At 51.3% G+C, this 13,116-nt stretch overlaps 1 protein-coding gene across 1 annotated transcript; it reads right to left on the bottom strand.

Annotated features, from left to right (window-relative positions):
- Window positions 1–6,852: 6,852 nt before the first annotated feature.
- On the bottom strand, window positions 6,853–11,097 carry LOC146351611 (uncharacterized). The gene is made up of 2 exons (XM_084842083.1): window positions 10,815–11,097; window positions 6,853–7,163 (listed from the first exon to the last, which is right to left on the bottom strand). Exons 1-2 carry the CDS (start codon window positions 11,073–11,075, stop codon window positions 7,110–7,112), a joined length of 315 nt encoding a protein of 104 aa, XP_084698209.1. The 5' UTR covers window positions 11,076–11,097; the 3' UTR covers window positions 6,853–7,109.
- Window positions 11,098–13,116: the final 2,019 nt, after the last annotated feature.

Raw genomic sequence — 13,116 nt, 5'->3', positions numbered from 1 at the left:
AAGGACTGCGGTTTCCATAAGGCCATCATGTACGCAACATTACAAGTGTAAATGGGCCATGGATGCTCGCAACAGGTCCACGTAAGGAACAGGAGGCTCGTCGGGTGCATCTTGGGGTGGGCAGGGGGAATGGAAGCAGGGATTTAGGATGTCCATATCAGTCCGAAGTGATCTGAACCATTTCAGACCACTTTGGACTGATTTGGACCCGCTTCAGATCCAGACTGATTCAGGCCGAAGCGGCTGCTTTGGCTCGGAATTCAGATCTGGATCCGAAGCAGTGCACAGCCCTACTGAACACTGTTGATGGGGCGGGGGGCATGGCAGGCCTTGGCCAAGCTCCCAGACAGGTCACAGTTTGGGGTCTGGCTTTAGTTACAGCAACTAAGGATCAAAAGAGAGTTTCGGCTATTGGGTGGTATAGAAATGAAAATTAAACAAACAAACAAACAAACAAGGCCAAAGGCGGCTGGTGGTGAAATACTGACGGAAGCTGTGTGGCTTTTCAGTGAGACAAATTGTCCAGACAGAGGACCTGACCAGGATGTGAGTGAGGGCTTCCTTCACATTGCTGCTGCTGGGCTTGAGCAGGCCCTGTGCAAGGCACCCTCCAGGAGGCCCCCGCGTCACCCTGGCCACCTGCGTTCTCTCTCCCCCTCCCCCTGCCCCACCCTAGCAGGGGTGGCCTTGAACTGGGCATTTCCCCTGGATGTGGAAATGACGAATCACGCAAGCAGTTTCTCCAGCCTCCGACCCAAGGGCGAGATCCCTGTGTGATGACAAGAGCAACCCCCCCGGACTTTCCCCAGAGGTGATCAGCCACTGCAGCCCCCAGCCCACACCTTGGCTGTGTGTGTGTGACCGTGAGGAGGGGGTGACCTTCTGGGCAGCGGCTCCTTGCTCCAGACAACTGGCACAGAGACGGCATGAACCTTCTGCACAGTCAATGCCACTGTCCAAACAGCATGTGGAGAACAATGACGGGATTTATTAGGTCTCAGCAGAGCGGGTGGGGGGGTATGGAGAAGCAGAGGCCTTGGCGAGTCCATAAATCTCTGCATTTTTTCCCACTGACTCTGACCGTCTCCTGTGGCATCAATAAATTCTGATGACAGCTCTTAACATGCTACAGTGGTTCTATCATGCAGCACATTCATTTATTAAAGGAATCAAAGCGACCCAAGTGACGGCGTCATGTCACCCCATCGCACTGCATTGATTACAACCTCTTCCCCCCCACCTCCCTGTCCTTCAGTGTATACGGGAAGCTGGGTCCCAGGGCAAGCTTTTCTCTGCCTGGGCCGTGACACACAGAAGAAGCAAAAGTCCCAGGACCTCTGCGCTGGTTTAATTTGCTTTACATTACTTGAGCGGAGTCAGACGCCTCTGCCTCTTTGGAGCTCTAGGTGAAATACTAAAATGGCACCAGCTGTCAAACACAGCATTTATATTGTGGGGGGCATTTAGCCACTTCATTGGCACAGCTCAGTAATCCTTACAACAACCTTGTAAGGCTGATCAGTCTTATTAGCCCCATATTACGGATGGCGCCGGGGGGGGGGGGGGGGCTTGCCTAAAGTCACCTCATGAATTCATGACAGAGGTGAGCTCTGAGAGGTGAGGGACTTTCTCGATCACACCTCAGTGTCTTAGCCCTGCGGTGGGCTGGTTTCAGTCTTTTGTGGTCTGCTTCTTTATTAGATCCACTCAGACCTGATGTCAGGGTCTGGGAGTCACCATTTAAATTCCCCACAATGCCCCTGATGTATGGTTGCTGTGGGGCATTGTGGGAATTTAAGATGGTGGCTTCCAGGTGCCTGGTGGTGAATCAGAGCCCTGCAGCTCACAGTTACCAGGTAAGCCCACCGGGACCCAGTAATGTAGGAGGGGGCCCACCACAGGATACTTTGCTGAGCCTCCCCCACTCAAAGCTGGAGTCAGCCTTGAGTCCACTGATGTGTTTCAATGTACAAAGCCCGCAAACACATACTCAAGACCTTTTAGCCGCTAAGGGATAACCAATCTTTGCTCAAAGACACCGAGTGTGGATCTTTGCTTAAGAGCATAAGGTGTTTGCTGCTGGATCAAACCAAGGTCCACTTATTCTTTGCAAGACTCCAAGCCCTAGGTCAAAGGGAGGGCAGACCTCAGGTGTCCAGGATCAACTTTTTTCCTAGAACCCCCAAATCCACCCAGTGGAGCCTGGTGCAAAAGACCTGCACTTCGAATGAAAGAATTCAGCGCTCAGCAATTTGTTCTGAGCACCCAAACTGAACGGAGCTCAAAGTCTTTCTGCAGAAAAATCCACCCCTGGTTACCCCAAGCTCTTTTGATTTCCGCAGAATAATTTTGGGCAGGAAGGGAGAGTTGTTTTGTGGCTGCTTTTGTTAAGCAATTCGGAGTCAGGAATCCTTGCTGGTCTACTGCAAACCACCCAGAGATCTACCAGGAGATCTGGAGAACTCCTGTCCACTAGAAAATAGCCAGCAGTGCAGAGGTAGGCCATACTCTACTTTTTGCCACCCCTCCCTTAGCTGATACTCTGTACCATTTTTCCAGGTCAGCCAGAAGCTCCAGAAGAGGGCTGCTCTTTTTTCCCAACCCCACTGAAGCCAGAGGCTTAAGTCCTGATGGGACCTATTCCAGTGATCCCATTCCCACAGCGATGCCCTTCCCTTGCTTATGCTGTAGGCCCCGATTCAGTTATCAATGCTTTGATGTGGTTCACCACTCACCAGCCTGCTGCTTTTCCGTTTGCCTGGTCTCATAATTGCCCTTCCTTCCTTCCTTCCTTCCTTCCTTCCTTCCTTCCTTCCTAGCAAAGCTTTGTAATAATACTTCCCATTTATATAGCACTTCAGAGTGTTCAGAGCATTTGCAAGCATCATCTCGGTCATCCTTACAACAAGCCTATAAGTCAGGCCAGTCTTATAATCCCCAAATTGCACATGGCAGGGCAAGAACAGCAGCCTTTAGAGGCCCAACTTGAACTTCCTGGCTCAAGTCACTAGCCCTCATGGTATAAATATGTACCCTGGGCAAGCATTGGGAAGGCCCTCTTCTTTTTTTGCTGCAATAGGAAAAATGCTTCCTCCCACCCTGCGAAGTGCTGCCCTAGACAACCTTTTTGTGACAAAACCTACAGTCTCAGTTCTGGCTGTTGCCGCAAGGGAAAGCCCCATGTTTTGCTCTCCGCACTTCTTTTGCAGAGCAATGTTTCGCAAGAGCTCCAGGAGGAAAGAAACGACTGAGCGGCTTGGAGAAGCTTGGAAGGAGACCCTCCCGCTCCGAACACCTATGGGTGGCCATGTGCCCTCTTTAATAGAGGACAGTCTGTAAACTGTGGTAGTTAAAAAGCAACCACAACAACACCCAAACAAACAAACAAACAAACAAACCCAAAGCAGCCTGTGTTTGAGCAGAAAAGTGGGAAGGGAGAAGATGCTTGACCCTTTCCCCTGCTGCCTTTTTCCAGGGGTGCTTTCAGATGGACGGCTCCTACTACTACCAGTCAAAAGGCTGTCAGTGCAGCTATTCTGTCTTTCCTTCCGTAATAGATTTTCTGTTGTAAGAGACAAGATGGAAGAACATAGGAACATAAGTTCTTACCTTTAAAGCCTTACATGGTCTAGGCACAAGGTGCCGTAGGGAGCGCCTTCTCCCGTACATCTCAGTCCGCCACCTAAGGTCCTCCAAAGGCTCTCTGCTGCGGCTGCCTGTGAGACTGGCAGCCACGCATGAGGACCTTTTCCTTTGCTGCCCCTCAGTTGTGGAATGGCCTGCCAGTTGAAATGCGCCTGCTGCCCTCACTGAAGGTTTTTAAGCAGACATTAAAGACTCTGTTATTCCAGCAGGCCTTCCCTTTTGAGAAGTCTTGTTCCTTTTTGCTGACACTTGCATACTCTTTTTAAGCTGTGTTGTTTTATTGTTGGATTTCTATTTTTTATTACATTGTTATTAATACAAAGTTGTTTTTAGTTATATGTTATTTGTATATATTGTCTGTAGGCTTTTCTGTAAATGGCTTTTAAACTTTGCATATTGTATTTTAATGTTTTAACTTTTGTAAACCTCCCAGAGAGCTTCGGCTATGGGGTGGTATAGAAATGTAATAAATAAATAAATGAAATTAAATAAAATAAAATAAGAAGTTGCCCTATACTGAGTCTGACTGCATCTAGCCCAGTATTGTCAACACTGACTGGCAGCAGCACCTCTCCAGGGTTTTAGGCAGGATTCTTTCCTAGCCCTACCTGGAGGAGCCAGGGATCGAAGCAGAGCATGTGCTTTGGAACCTTCCGAAGGCAAAGCACATGCTCTACCACTGAGCTGCAATGGTGGTAAACCCAGGAGGCTTATGGGTGGAAGCCGGCATTGTCTGCCTCCCCCCCCCCCCGTAAAATCCTGAGAATGAACAAGGCAGGGCAAGCGCGTAAGAAAAGCCTCATCTGGAAGCAGCCTGGCTTAGAATCAGGGCCCCCAGGCTGCTTATCTAAATGTGTGGGAAAAGATATAGGGATCCCTGTGTCTTCCCTGCATCTTTCTCTATGTGGGTGAAAAAGTTTCAGGTCGGTCATTTTGATCTGAAAAATGAGACACAGTGGTCGGTTAGACAGCTTAATGTTCAAGCAGAGTCTCCCCACGCTGCTTTGGGCTTAAGCAAAACAAAACTAAAGTGGAGAAGAGGATCACAGCACCTTGCTAAAGGTGTAATTTGAGCCTCAGGTTTTCTCCCAGAATATATCTGGCTAGGGCAATTTGCTTTTTCATGATTTACAGAAAAGGGGCAGCACCTCTCCCCAAGGTCTACAGCCAAGATAAAGAACAAGATGTGTTGAAGGAGTAGCAAGGATGGGATGGGGGAAGATGAGCTACGTGTGTGTGTGTGTGGGGGGGGATTTGTCTTCTTTTATAGAGGACAGTCCTATTGGAAGGGTTGTCAAAGGACAGTCCCCTATTTGAAGGTGATGCATCCTGTACTGGAAAGGCTGTTCCGTCCAAGTCCAGTTAAAAGATAAAGAACCAGCTGAAGGGAGAGCTGGGCCTCCAAGTTCCCCATCAACTGTTAGCACCTAGACAGCAGTGGACCGAGCAGGTACACAGATCACCTGGTCACAGTCTTCCCCACTAGGGTGAGATGATGTGCATCTATCATGTATGATTTAGCATATGCAATTTTTATGCAAATCAGGGTCCTCTTTTTGGGTTATGTGTAAGTGGCCACCCAACACAGCAGGCAGTGAGGAAGCGGAAGGAGGAGGAGGGATGGGAAAGAAAGTTTCTCGCTATCCTGCTTGTAGGAATAGAACCGCCTAGAGAGCTTTGGCTATTGGGGCAGTATAGAAATATAATAAACAAACAGAGTTGAAAACAGGTTGGCGATAAATACTACATCCTTGTGTATTTATTTATTACATTTATACCCCACCTTGCTTCCGCCTGCAAGGAATCCAAGGTGGCTTACGTGACCCTCCTCCTTCTCTCCATTTTATCCGCACAACAGCCCTTGAGGTAGGTGAGGCTGAGTCAGTGGCCCAAAGTCACCCAGTGAGCTTTATAGCTGAGTGGGGACTAGAACCCAGTCTAGCATTCTAACCACTACACCACACTGGCTTCTCATACACTGGGGTGTATGAAAAAGAGAGGCTCTGCCCGGTTTGAGGGTACCCTGGGCAATGTGTCCTCTGGGACCCTCATTGGCTCGCTCTGCCACCCCGCTTTCTTCCCCTGGTGCTTTGCCAATGCTGCCCATTTTCTCCCCTTGTGCTCTGCCACCCTCTCCCCTTCCCCTGGGCACTCTACTCTCCTTCCCACCCCCCGTCTGCACCCAGATTACCAGCCAGCATGAAGGAAGCGGTCCCTTTTACATTTTTAGAAATGTAGCCACCCAGACACACTGCAGCCTCCCTCAAGCCATTTCCACCATCTTCATTTCCCCCATGAGACCCAGAGGAACTCTGGGGAATTCAAGAAGGCAGGCATGGCTGGACCCTCGGTAGGAGGCTCTTTGTTGCCCAGCCTGCCCACCCAACTAAACGTTCTTGAAGAAGAAGGACCTTGTGTGGTGACAGCCATCAGCCCTGGAATGCAGCTGCTCTTGCCAGGTGCTGAGTTGCACCCATCTCCTGCTGTTGCCACCCTGTGACCCAAAATCCAGCCATAGCAGAGCCACTGACAAGAAGGAAAATGGTGTGTGCCGTGGGGAAAGGCCTCTGTGTGCAAGAAGCTCCCATCCTCACAGAAGCTAATGGGAAGTTCAAGTCAGGCCCATGGGATTGCTGGGATTTCATGCAGAACCCCAGACCTGGCTTGATGCGCACCTGAAAGATTCAGAGGCACACGCGCCTCATGAGCAAATGAAGTTGCCTGCGAGTAAAGGAGCTGGGATAAATATTTCCAGACATGCAGAACTTGCCTGGATATTACAGGAATTTATTGTCTTGTCTGGACTCCAGGACAATCCATTTCCTATACATATAATGGCTCAGAACAAAATGGTATAGAGTGTCATAGCGTGTTGGCTGGTAGCCCGAACTCTTTGTGCTCTCCTCCCTTCCTACAAGGGGAGTGCTTCTTGCTGCCGGAGATGGGGAAAATAATCTCCTCTCCCAGCCCCAGTCCCATCTGGCCTCCTCCCTTTCTACCTGTTCTGATTTCTGATCCAAAAGGGCTTGGCGGACAGGGAGCAGAATCCAGTGACAGTTAATCATGGCTGCATTCCATTAAATGTACTAAGATTGAAGTTAGTTGCTTCTGCATCTGACCCTGTTTGGATGGGCCTTTGTCTCAACTACGTATGGATAGTTCTGCTATCCATGATGATTATTTGCAATTGTTTCTATTGTATTTTTTGAATATTGCTATATTTATTGCTGCTTGATATCTTGTAAATTGGGCCGCAGTGGCTTAGTGGTTAAGATGCTGAATTGCAGATCGGAAGGTCGGCAGGACAGCAGTTCGAGACCCGAGTGCCGCGTGACGGAGTGAGCTCCCGTCTTCAGTCCCAGCTCCTGCCAACCTAGCAGTTCGAAAGCAAGAAATTGCAAGTAGATAAATAGGTACCGCCTCGGCGGGAAAGGTAACAGCGTTCCATGCACCTCGGTGTTCAGTCATGCCGGCCACATGACCACGGAAGCGTCTTCGGACAGCGCTGGCTCTTCGGCCTAGAAATGGAGATGAGCACCACACCCTAGAGTCAGACACGACTGGTTGGGGACACCTTTACCTTTTTATCTTGTAAATTATATTTACTGTTGTTCAGTTGTTATGCTGTGAGCTGCTTTGGGCACAATTTTGTGGAAAAGCGGCATACACATGACGATAACGATGGTCATGATGACTTGTCAACCATGAGGTGGTAAAGCTGTGTCCAGAGAAGGGGTGGAAGCACATCCCCCCCGCCGGCCATTTTGGCAACCCCCACTTGTCCTGCAGCCACCCTGCCACTGAAATTCAGTGGCATGGTGGCAGGGGGAAAACGCCCCCTTTAAAAGGGAAATCATAAAGCAAAAAGGGAAATGTAGAAGCAAAGGCCACCACCGCACCACCAAAATTCGGTGGCAAACCGCTGGTTTTCCTTTAAAAAGGGTCTTTCCTCCCTGCCACATCACTGAATTTTGGTGGTATGGTGACAGGGAAAGTGAGGCAGGGGGTCCAGGAAGGGGGCAGTGTGCCCCCCCAACCTGGAAGTTGCCTACCCCTGGTCACCCCTGGTCTAGAATGCACCCCTTCAATCTGCAGGTGGGGGCTCACGTGACTCCTCCTTACAGTAAATAAATAGGTCTCTCCACACAGAAAAACTAGCATGTCAGGATTCTAGCCTAGAGTTCTCCGATATCCTTCTGGGCTGGATGCGCCTGATCTCATAAGCTAAGCAGGGTCAACCCTGGTTAGTACTTGGATGGGAGACCGCCTGGGAATCAGGCTTCCTGCATTGGGCAGGGGGCTGGACTCGATGGTCTTGTAGGCCCTGTCCAACCCTATGATTCTAACACACCCGTTTTCTAGGGGAAGGGAATGTTGTGTATGGGCAGTGGAGGCTGGTGGCTCCAATTTTGGTGGGGCTATAAATCCTAGGTTTCAGCCAGAACTCTAAAGGAGCTATCCAAGGTGCTGAATCCTATACCCAAAATGGGTTCAGCCCTTTGGATAGTTCCTTCAAAGTTCTGGCTGGTTCTGACTAAAACCCAGAATGGAGTCACAGCCCCATCAAAATCGTAACCACCAGCTTCCCCTCTGCAGCGGGGTGGGGGGGCATTTAGTTATGTGACCTTTCACTTACAGTCTAAAGTGGTACAGTCCAAGCACAAGTTTACCACCACAGAAGGAACTAGGTCTAATGTCCTCAGGATTGTCGGTAGGATTAGAGCTGTGCACAGATGGCCTCTCAAAATTCTCCACCTTATTTGTGGGTAGATAAATTTGGGAGACAATTCCACCAAATTTCTCCAGGGGACGGAGAAATTCTCAATGGTTTCTCACAGGTAGAGGGCTACCCATTGTAGCACAGCTTCTTTCATTTTTGGTAAGGGTTTTGGGGTTTTCCATGCTGCAACAGCATCAACTGTGTTGGGATGCTGGCCCCAATTTTGTATCCACCACAATGCAGGTGTGTGTTTGTGTGTGGGGGGGGGGTGTAGGGGGGTGTTGTGTCAAGCCCCAGGGATGAGGTGGAGTTAGCGCTTTGCCAAAATCTGTCCTCCAATTTCCAGAAAGTTTTCTTCCCCCATGAAAAGGGCTTCCATTGTTCAGTCTCATTCTCAGGACAATCTATAATTTATGTTGAATTTCTTTTGGTGATGCTTCTGAGCTTACCTAATTACAGCTAGCCTCTCAGGCTGCCTGGACATCCTAATCTGAAAAAGCCCCATGGGAGGAATTACTTCATGGTACCTTAAACTGGGCTTTAATTGAAGTGTAGGAAGCTGAGGAGGCTACAGACAGCCAGAGAGATGATTGTACAATGAAAAACAGGACATTTGTGCTTACTCCTCGGCCACCTCCTAAGTAAGGTAAGCCCAAGGAACCCAAACCCAACCCCTGAGAATTTCTCGGACATCTGTTCAGTATTGATTTTTTTTCCTGAAAGCAATTTCTCTTCTACCAAATTGAATGAGAATGGTCGAAAAAAATGTGGGAGAAATTTTTGGCACAGCACTAGGTAGGATGTTTCACGTATCCCAAAGCAAACCTTGTCAACAACTGGGAGCAAGAGCTAAGGTGGATAATACAATTCTTGCTGCTCATAACTTTTATCAGTCCCAGTATTAGGACTGTACATGCTGTAGTAAGATTGGGGTTTGGAGAACGGGCAGGACTGCTGGATCTGACTGTCATAGCCCTGCCAAGTATCTCCTTCCTTGGGGAAATGACTAGTAGAAAATGGCCCACAATGACTAGGAAATGGCTGGAGACTCTTCTGGAAGAAGCGGGCAGGGGTGGGGTTGGGGGAGAAGCCATTTTAGACAAAGGGCATGGCTTTCTCTTGTCCTGCCCCCACCCCGACTGCAGATGGGGATGATGTAATCCAGATGTCTGTGTGAGAAGGAGAGACTGCAGTTTTTGAAACAAGGAGAGACTGCAGTTTTTGAAACAAGCACCTTAAGGTGCTGGCTGTTTCCCTTGAGTTCTGATGCGTGAGCCATGGGCGACTTTGGGCATCTGTTCAAGGCCTTGCACTGTGCACCTATGAGCAGTGGTCAAACTGTAGATTTGTGAATAAATGCAAATATTAGAAAATGCCAATAAGCCTCCAGTGACCTCCCTCCAAAGGAAAGGAAACCTGGGTGATTGCTATGGCTCTGGACAGTCTCACGGTTCCAGTGGGCATAACAATACATGACATGTGTGTGTCTTCACACACCCCTACACCCCCCCCAGTGCTCATATTGACGTAACTTATCAATGCATTCAAGCTGTTTCCTTCTTACATTTTATGGGTTTTACCGCTAGGATGTGAACTGCCCAGAGACAGAAATATACCAGTGGAGGCTGGTGGCTCCGATGTCAGTGGGGTGGTGAATCTGCTCTGGATTTCAGTCAGAACTCTAAAGAGCTATCCAAGGTGTGAAGCTTAACTGTCCCCCTGCAGAGCACCTTGGATAGCTCCTTTAGAGTTCTGACTGAAGCCCAGAGCAGATTCACCGCTCCACTGAAATATACTACATCCATGTACACACATGGTATTCTTTCTGGGTAGGACTGGGGACCTTGGCAGCAACTTGGTGCAACATCTTCTCTTGTTTGGCCCGGAACAAGATGAGATTCTGAGTGTTTTTCGTGGCGAGGCCTCAGAGCCTTGGCTAGCTCCTTGCCCCTCCCCACGACTAAATTGTGCGGAACAAACCAGGCAAAAATAACAGTATAAACGGCATGGATTTGCAGGATTGCGACATGGCGCAAAGTGCGCCTTTTCTTGGGGGGGGGGAACGTGGCTTGCTCGGGCACGGGCGTTGCGTTTTTGTCAGCCTGACCTCTACGCCGTCCAGGGTCTCTCAGGCACAAAAAGTCATTTCTGTGCACGGACGCAGAGCTCTCCCCCCGCTTAGTCCAGTCCTAAGCCCTGCAGGGCCGGTATCCCTCCCGTATCCCAGGGCCACGTTGCCCTCCCCTCGGCCTTTCTGAAAGGACTGGCAAGCCTGAGCCGAGGGCGCGTTTACGCCCGCGGATCCCAGCCGCTCTTGGGTGCTGGGTTCCCCGGCAGCAAGCAGGCCCCCTGGGGGCGGGGGGGGGGAGAGGGAGGCGGGGGGCCCTGCATTCCAGGAGGCAGGCAGAGGAAAAGCCCCCGAGAGGGCGGGGGGGGGGGCGAGGCTTACAAGGGAGCGACCTCTCTCGGGCTGCAGGTTACCGGGAGGCTGCGGCGGCAGCTTGGCAGGGCAGGGCGGGGCTGGCATGGAGCCGGCTGGAGCCTGGCCCTCCCCAGCTGGCGAGAGGGCTGCTCCGGCCTGGCTTCCCTCAGCCTCGCAGATGCCGCGGTGTCTGCGCGCAGCGGCGGAGGGGGCCCGGCCCCGGCCCTCCCATATGCTGGTGCGCCTGCAGCGTTTCCCCCCGAGCTTGGCCAAGGCCCAAGCCTGCATCTCAAAGCCATCCTCCAGCCCTGCAGCCCGGCCAGAGAGCGCGAGCGGGCGAGCGCGCGCGCGCGCGTGTGGCGGCGCTGATGAAAGCCGGCCGTCCGAGCGCCGGCGAGGCCCAGGAGAACAGCCGGGGAGCCCCGCCAGAGCGGCTGGCGCCCGGCCCCGGCCTCCTTCGGTGCCCGCCTGCTCGTCCTTTCAGCCGTCTGCAGGGCCGGTCTACAGATATGCCAGCGCGGCGTGTCAGCGAACCTGACCGCACAGCTGGGGCGCGGATCGGTTGCCGGGGGCAGCCTGGAAGAAGGAGCCACGCTCGGGGAATGCCGCCACCTCCCCGGGACTCGCCGAGAACAGCAGCGCCGTGGCTGAGGCGACCCCGACATTGCTGGTTGCCCCATTTTTAATCCGACCCCGCCGGTTGCTCCTCGGGGCCCACCCTGCCCGAGACAGCCCTCCCAAACCCTGCCGCCCCTGCCACCCACGTGCCTTCCGTTACATAGTCCGCAGGGAGATGTTTTATTCAGTGGAAGCTGGTGGCTCCGCGCCGTGGGCAGCTCCTTTGGAGTTCGGACTGGTCCTGCCTGAAACACAGGGCGGATTCACCGCCTCACTTGCACCGGAGTCACCAGCCTCCCCTGGTTTTATTACTAAAGGTCCATCTAACCAAGGGGCTGGGATCAGCCAGCCCGTGGCCCACATGCAAACTTCCAGGCTTCTCAGTCCGGACCACCGGACTTTCCCCAGCCCCCCCACTCACTGGGCCTACTCTGGGTACTTGATATGTTAACCCTGTCCTCCACTACCAAGCTGAGGGAGGGGGAACCCTGCGCAGAGCTGTCTGTGTGCCATCCCGTGCAGCCTATCCTGACCCGACTCCCCAAATCCAGCCTGTGAGCCTTTGGTACAGTAGAAGCCATTGCCCCCTCAACAGTGTTGAAGTAAGACCCACCTGCCGATCCAGTTGGCTTCTGTATGTGGAATGGAGAGGGGTTTGGGGGTGGGGGGCATTGCACCGTCTTGCCACTGTCTCTGGAAGCCAGATGTCCTGGGCCAGTTCTGCCAGCCTCCATTCAGCTGGTGGTCACCATTTTGTTTTGCATCATTCTCAAGGGCATTCTGGGGGGAAATGAAGTCTGAATAACACTGGTAAGTTCCCCCTGAAAATGCAAAGAAGAGGGATTCTCCCCCCCCCCCCATCCAGCTCAAAGTTGTCATTTTGGCCTGGTCCTGGTCTCCTCATCTCCCTCAAAAACCTTGCAGCCCCATTTATGTGTGAGGCACTGCTGTGCTGTTATTTTTTCAAAATGCAACCATCGCTCTACGGACCAGGGATGGCGTGGGCACCTGGTTGGGGCTCGAAGCATAAATGCCTGTAATGTTGCAGTCATTGCTCCTTTAAGGCCCCCATTTGGGTAGATGGGATACTCACAGAAAAGAATGACGCTCGAGGAGGGAGCGGACGCCTGCATGCCACTGCCAAGTGCCCTGCTAACCGCCTAGCAGCTTGCCCCGCACCACTCGCCTCAGTCGGGTAACTGCTGGGGGTTTGGCAAGCACTGCGCGGGGCGGGTGCAGGATGGTCGGTCCATCCCTACTGGAGACACATGCTAATAAATACAGCGCAATATCCACCGTGTTTATAATGTGTTCACATGCCACACACAAATGCATAGTGTTCTAATTGTGGGAGGAGTACGGGGAGTTCAAAAGGTCACATGTGTTCTGTCATTTGTGTTTGCGTGACACAAGCCTCAGCATATTGCTGCAATTGTAGGGATGTGCGAATCAGCAAAATGCCAGCTCGCTGAAGTTCTCCAAATTCCATCAAAAAGCTCATTCCGACTCGAGTCCATATCAGATTGCAAGCTTTGTTTTTCTCTTTTCGCATGAAATCCATGCATATTTCTATGTATATTATTCCAAATGTACGCATCAATTGTGCACATCTTTGAAATATACGCATTCTTCTCCCTTTGATTAAAATATATTTGTGCGCAAGTACACATTTTTAATGCATAATTTTTCAAATGTATGCATTCTTTCCAAA

This window comes from Heloderma suspectum, chromosome 3 (assembly GCF_057233095.1).
Source record: "Heloderma suspectum isolate Gila_16-S chromosome 3, 16-S_ref, whole genome shotgun sequence".
Taxonomy (NCBI): domain Eukaryota; kingdom Metazoa; phylum Chordata; class Lepidosauria; order Squamata; family Helodermatidae; genus Heloderma; species Heloderma suspectum.
Note: the sequence above shows the minus strand (reverse complement) of the source record. Positions and strands in the feature narration are given on the sequence as shown.

Excerpts from the sequence above, each read along its gene's own strand:
- LOC146351611 (XM_084842083.1), bottom strand. The coding sequence starts at position 11,075 with ATGCAGGCTTGGGCCTTGGCCAAGCTCGGGGGGAAACGCTGCAGGCGC. Across the intron at positions 7,164-10,814 it reads CCGAGAGAGGTCGCTCCCTT|GCCGAAGAGCCAGCGCTGTC; the intron begins GTAAGCCTCGCC and ends CTCCATTTCTAG.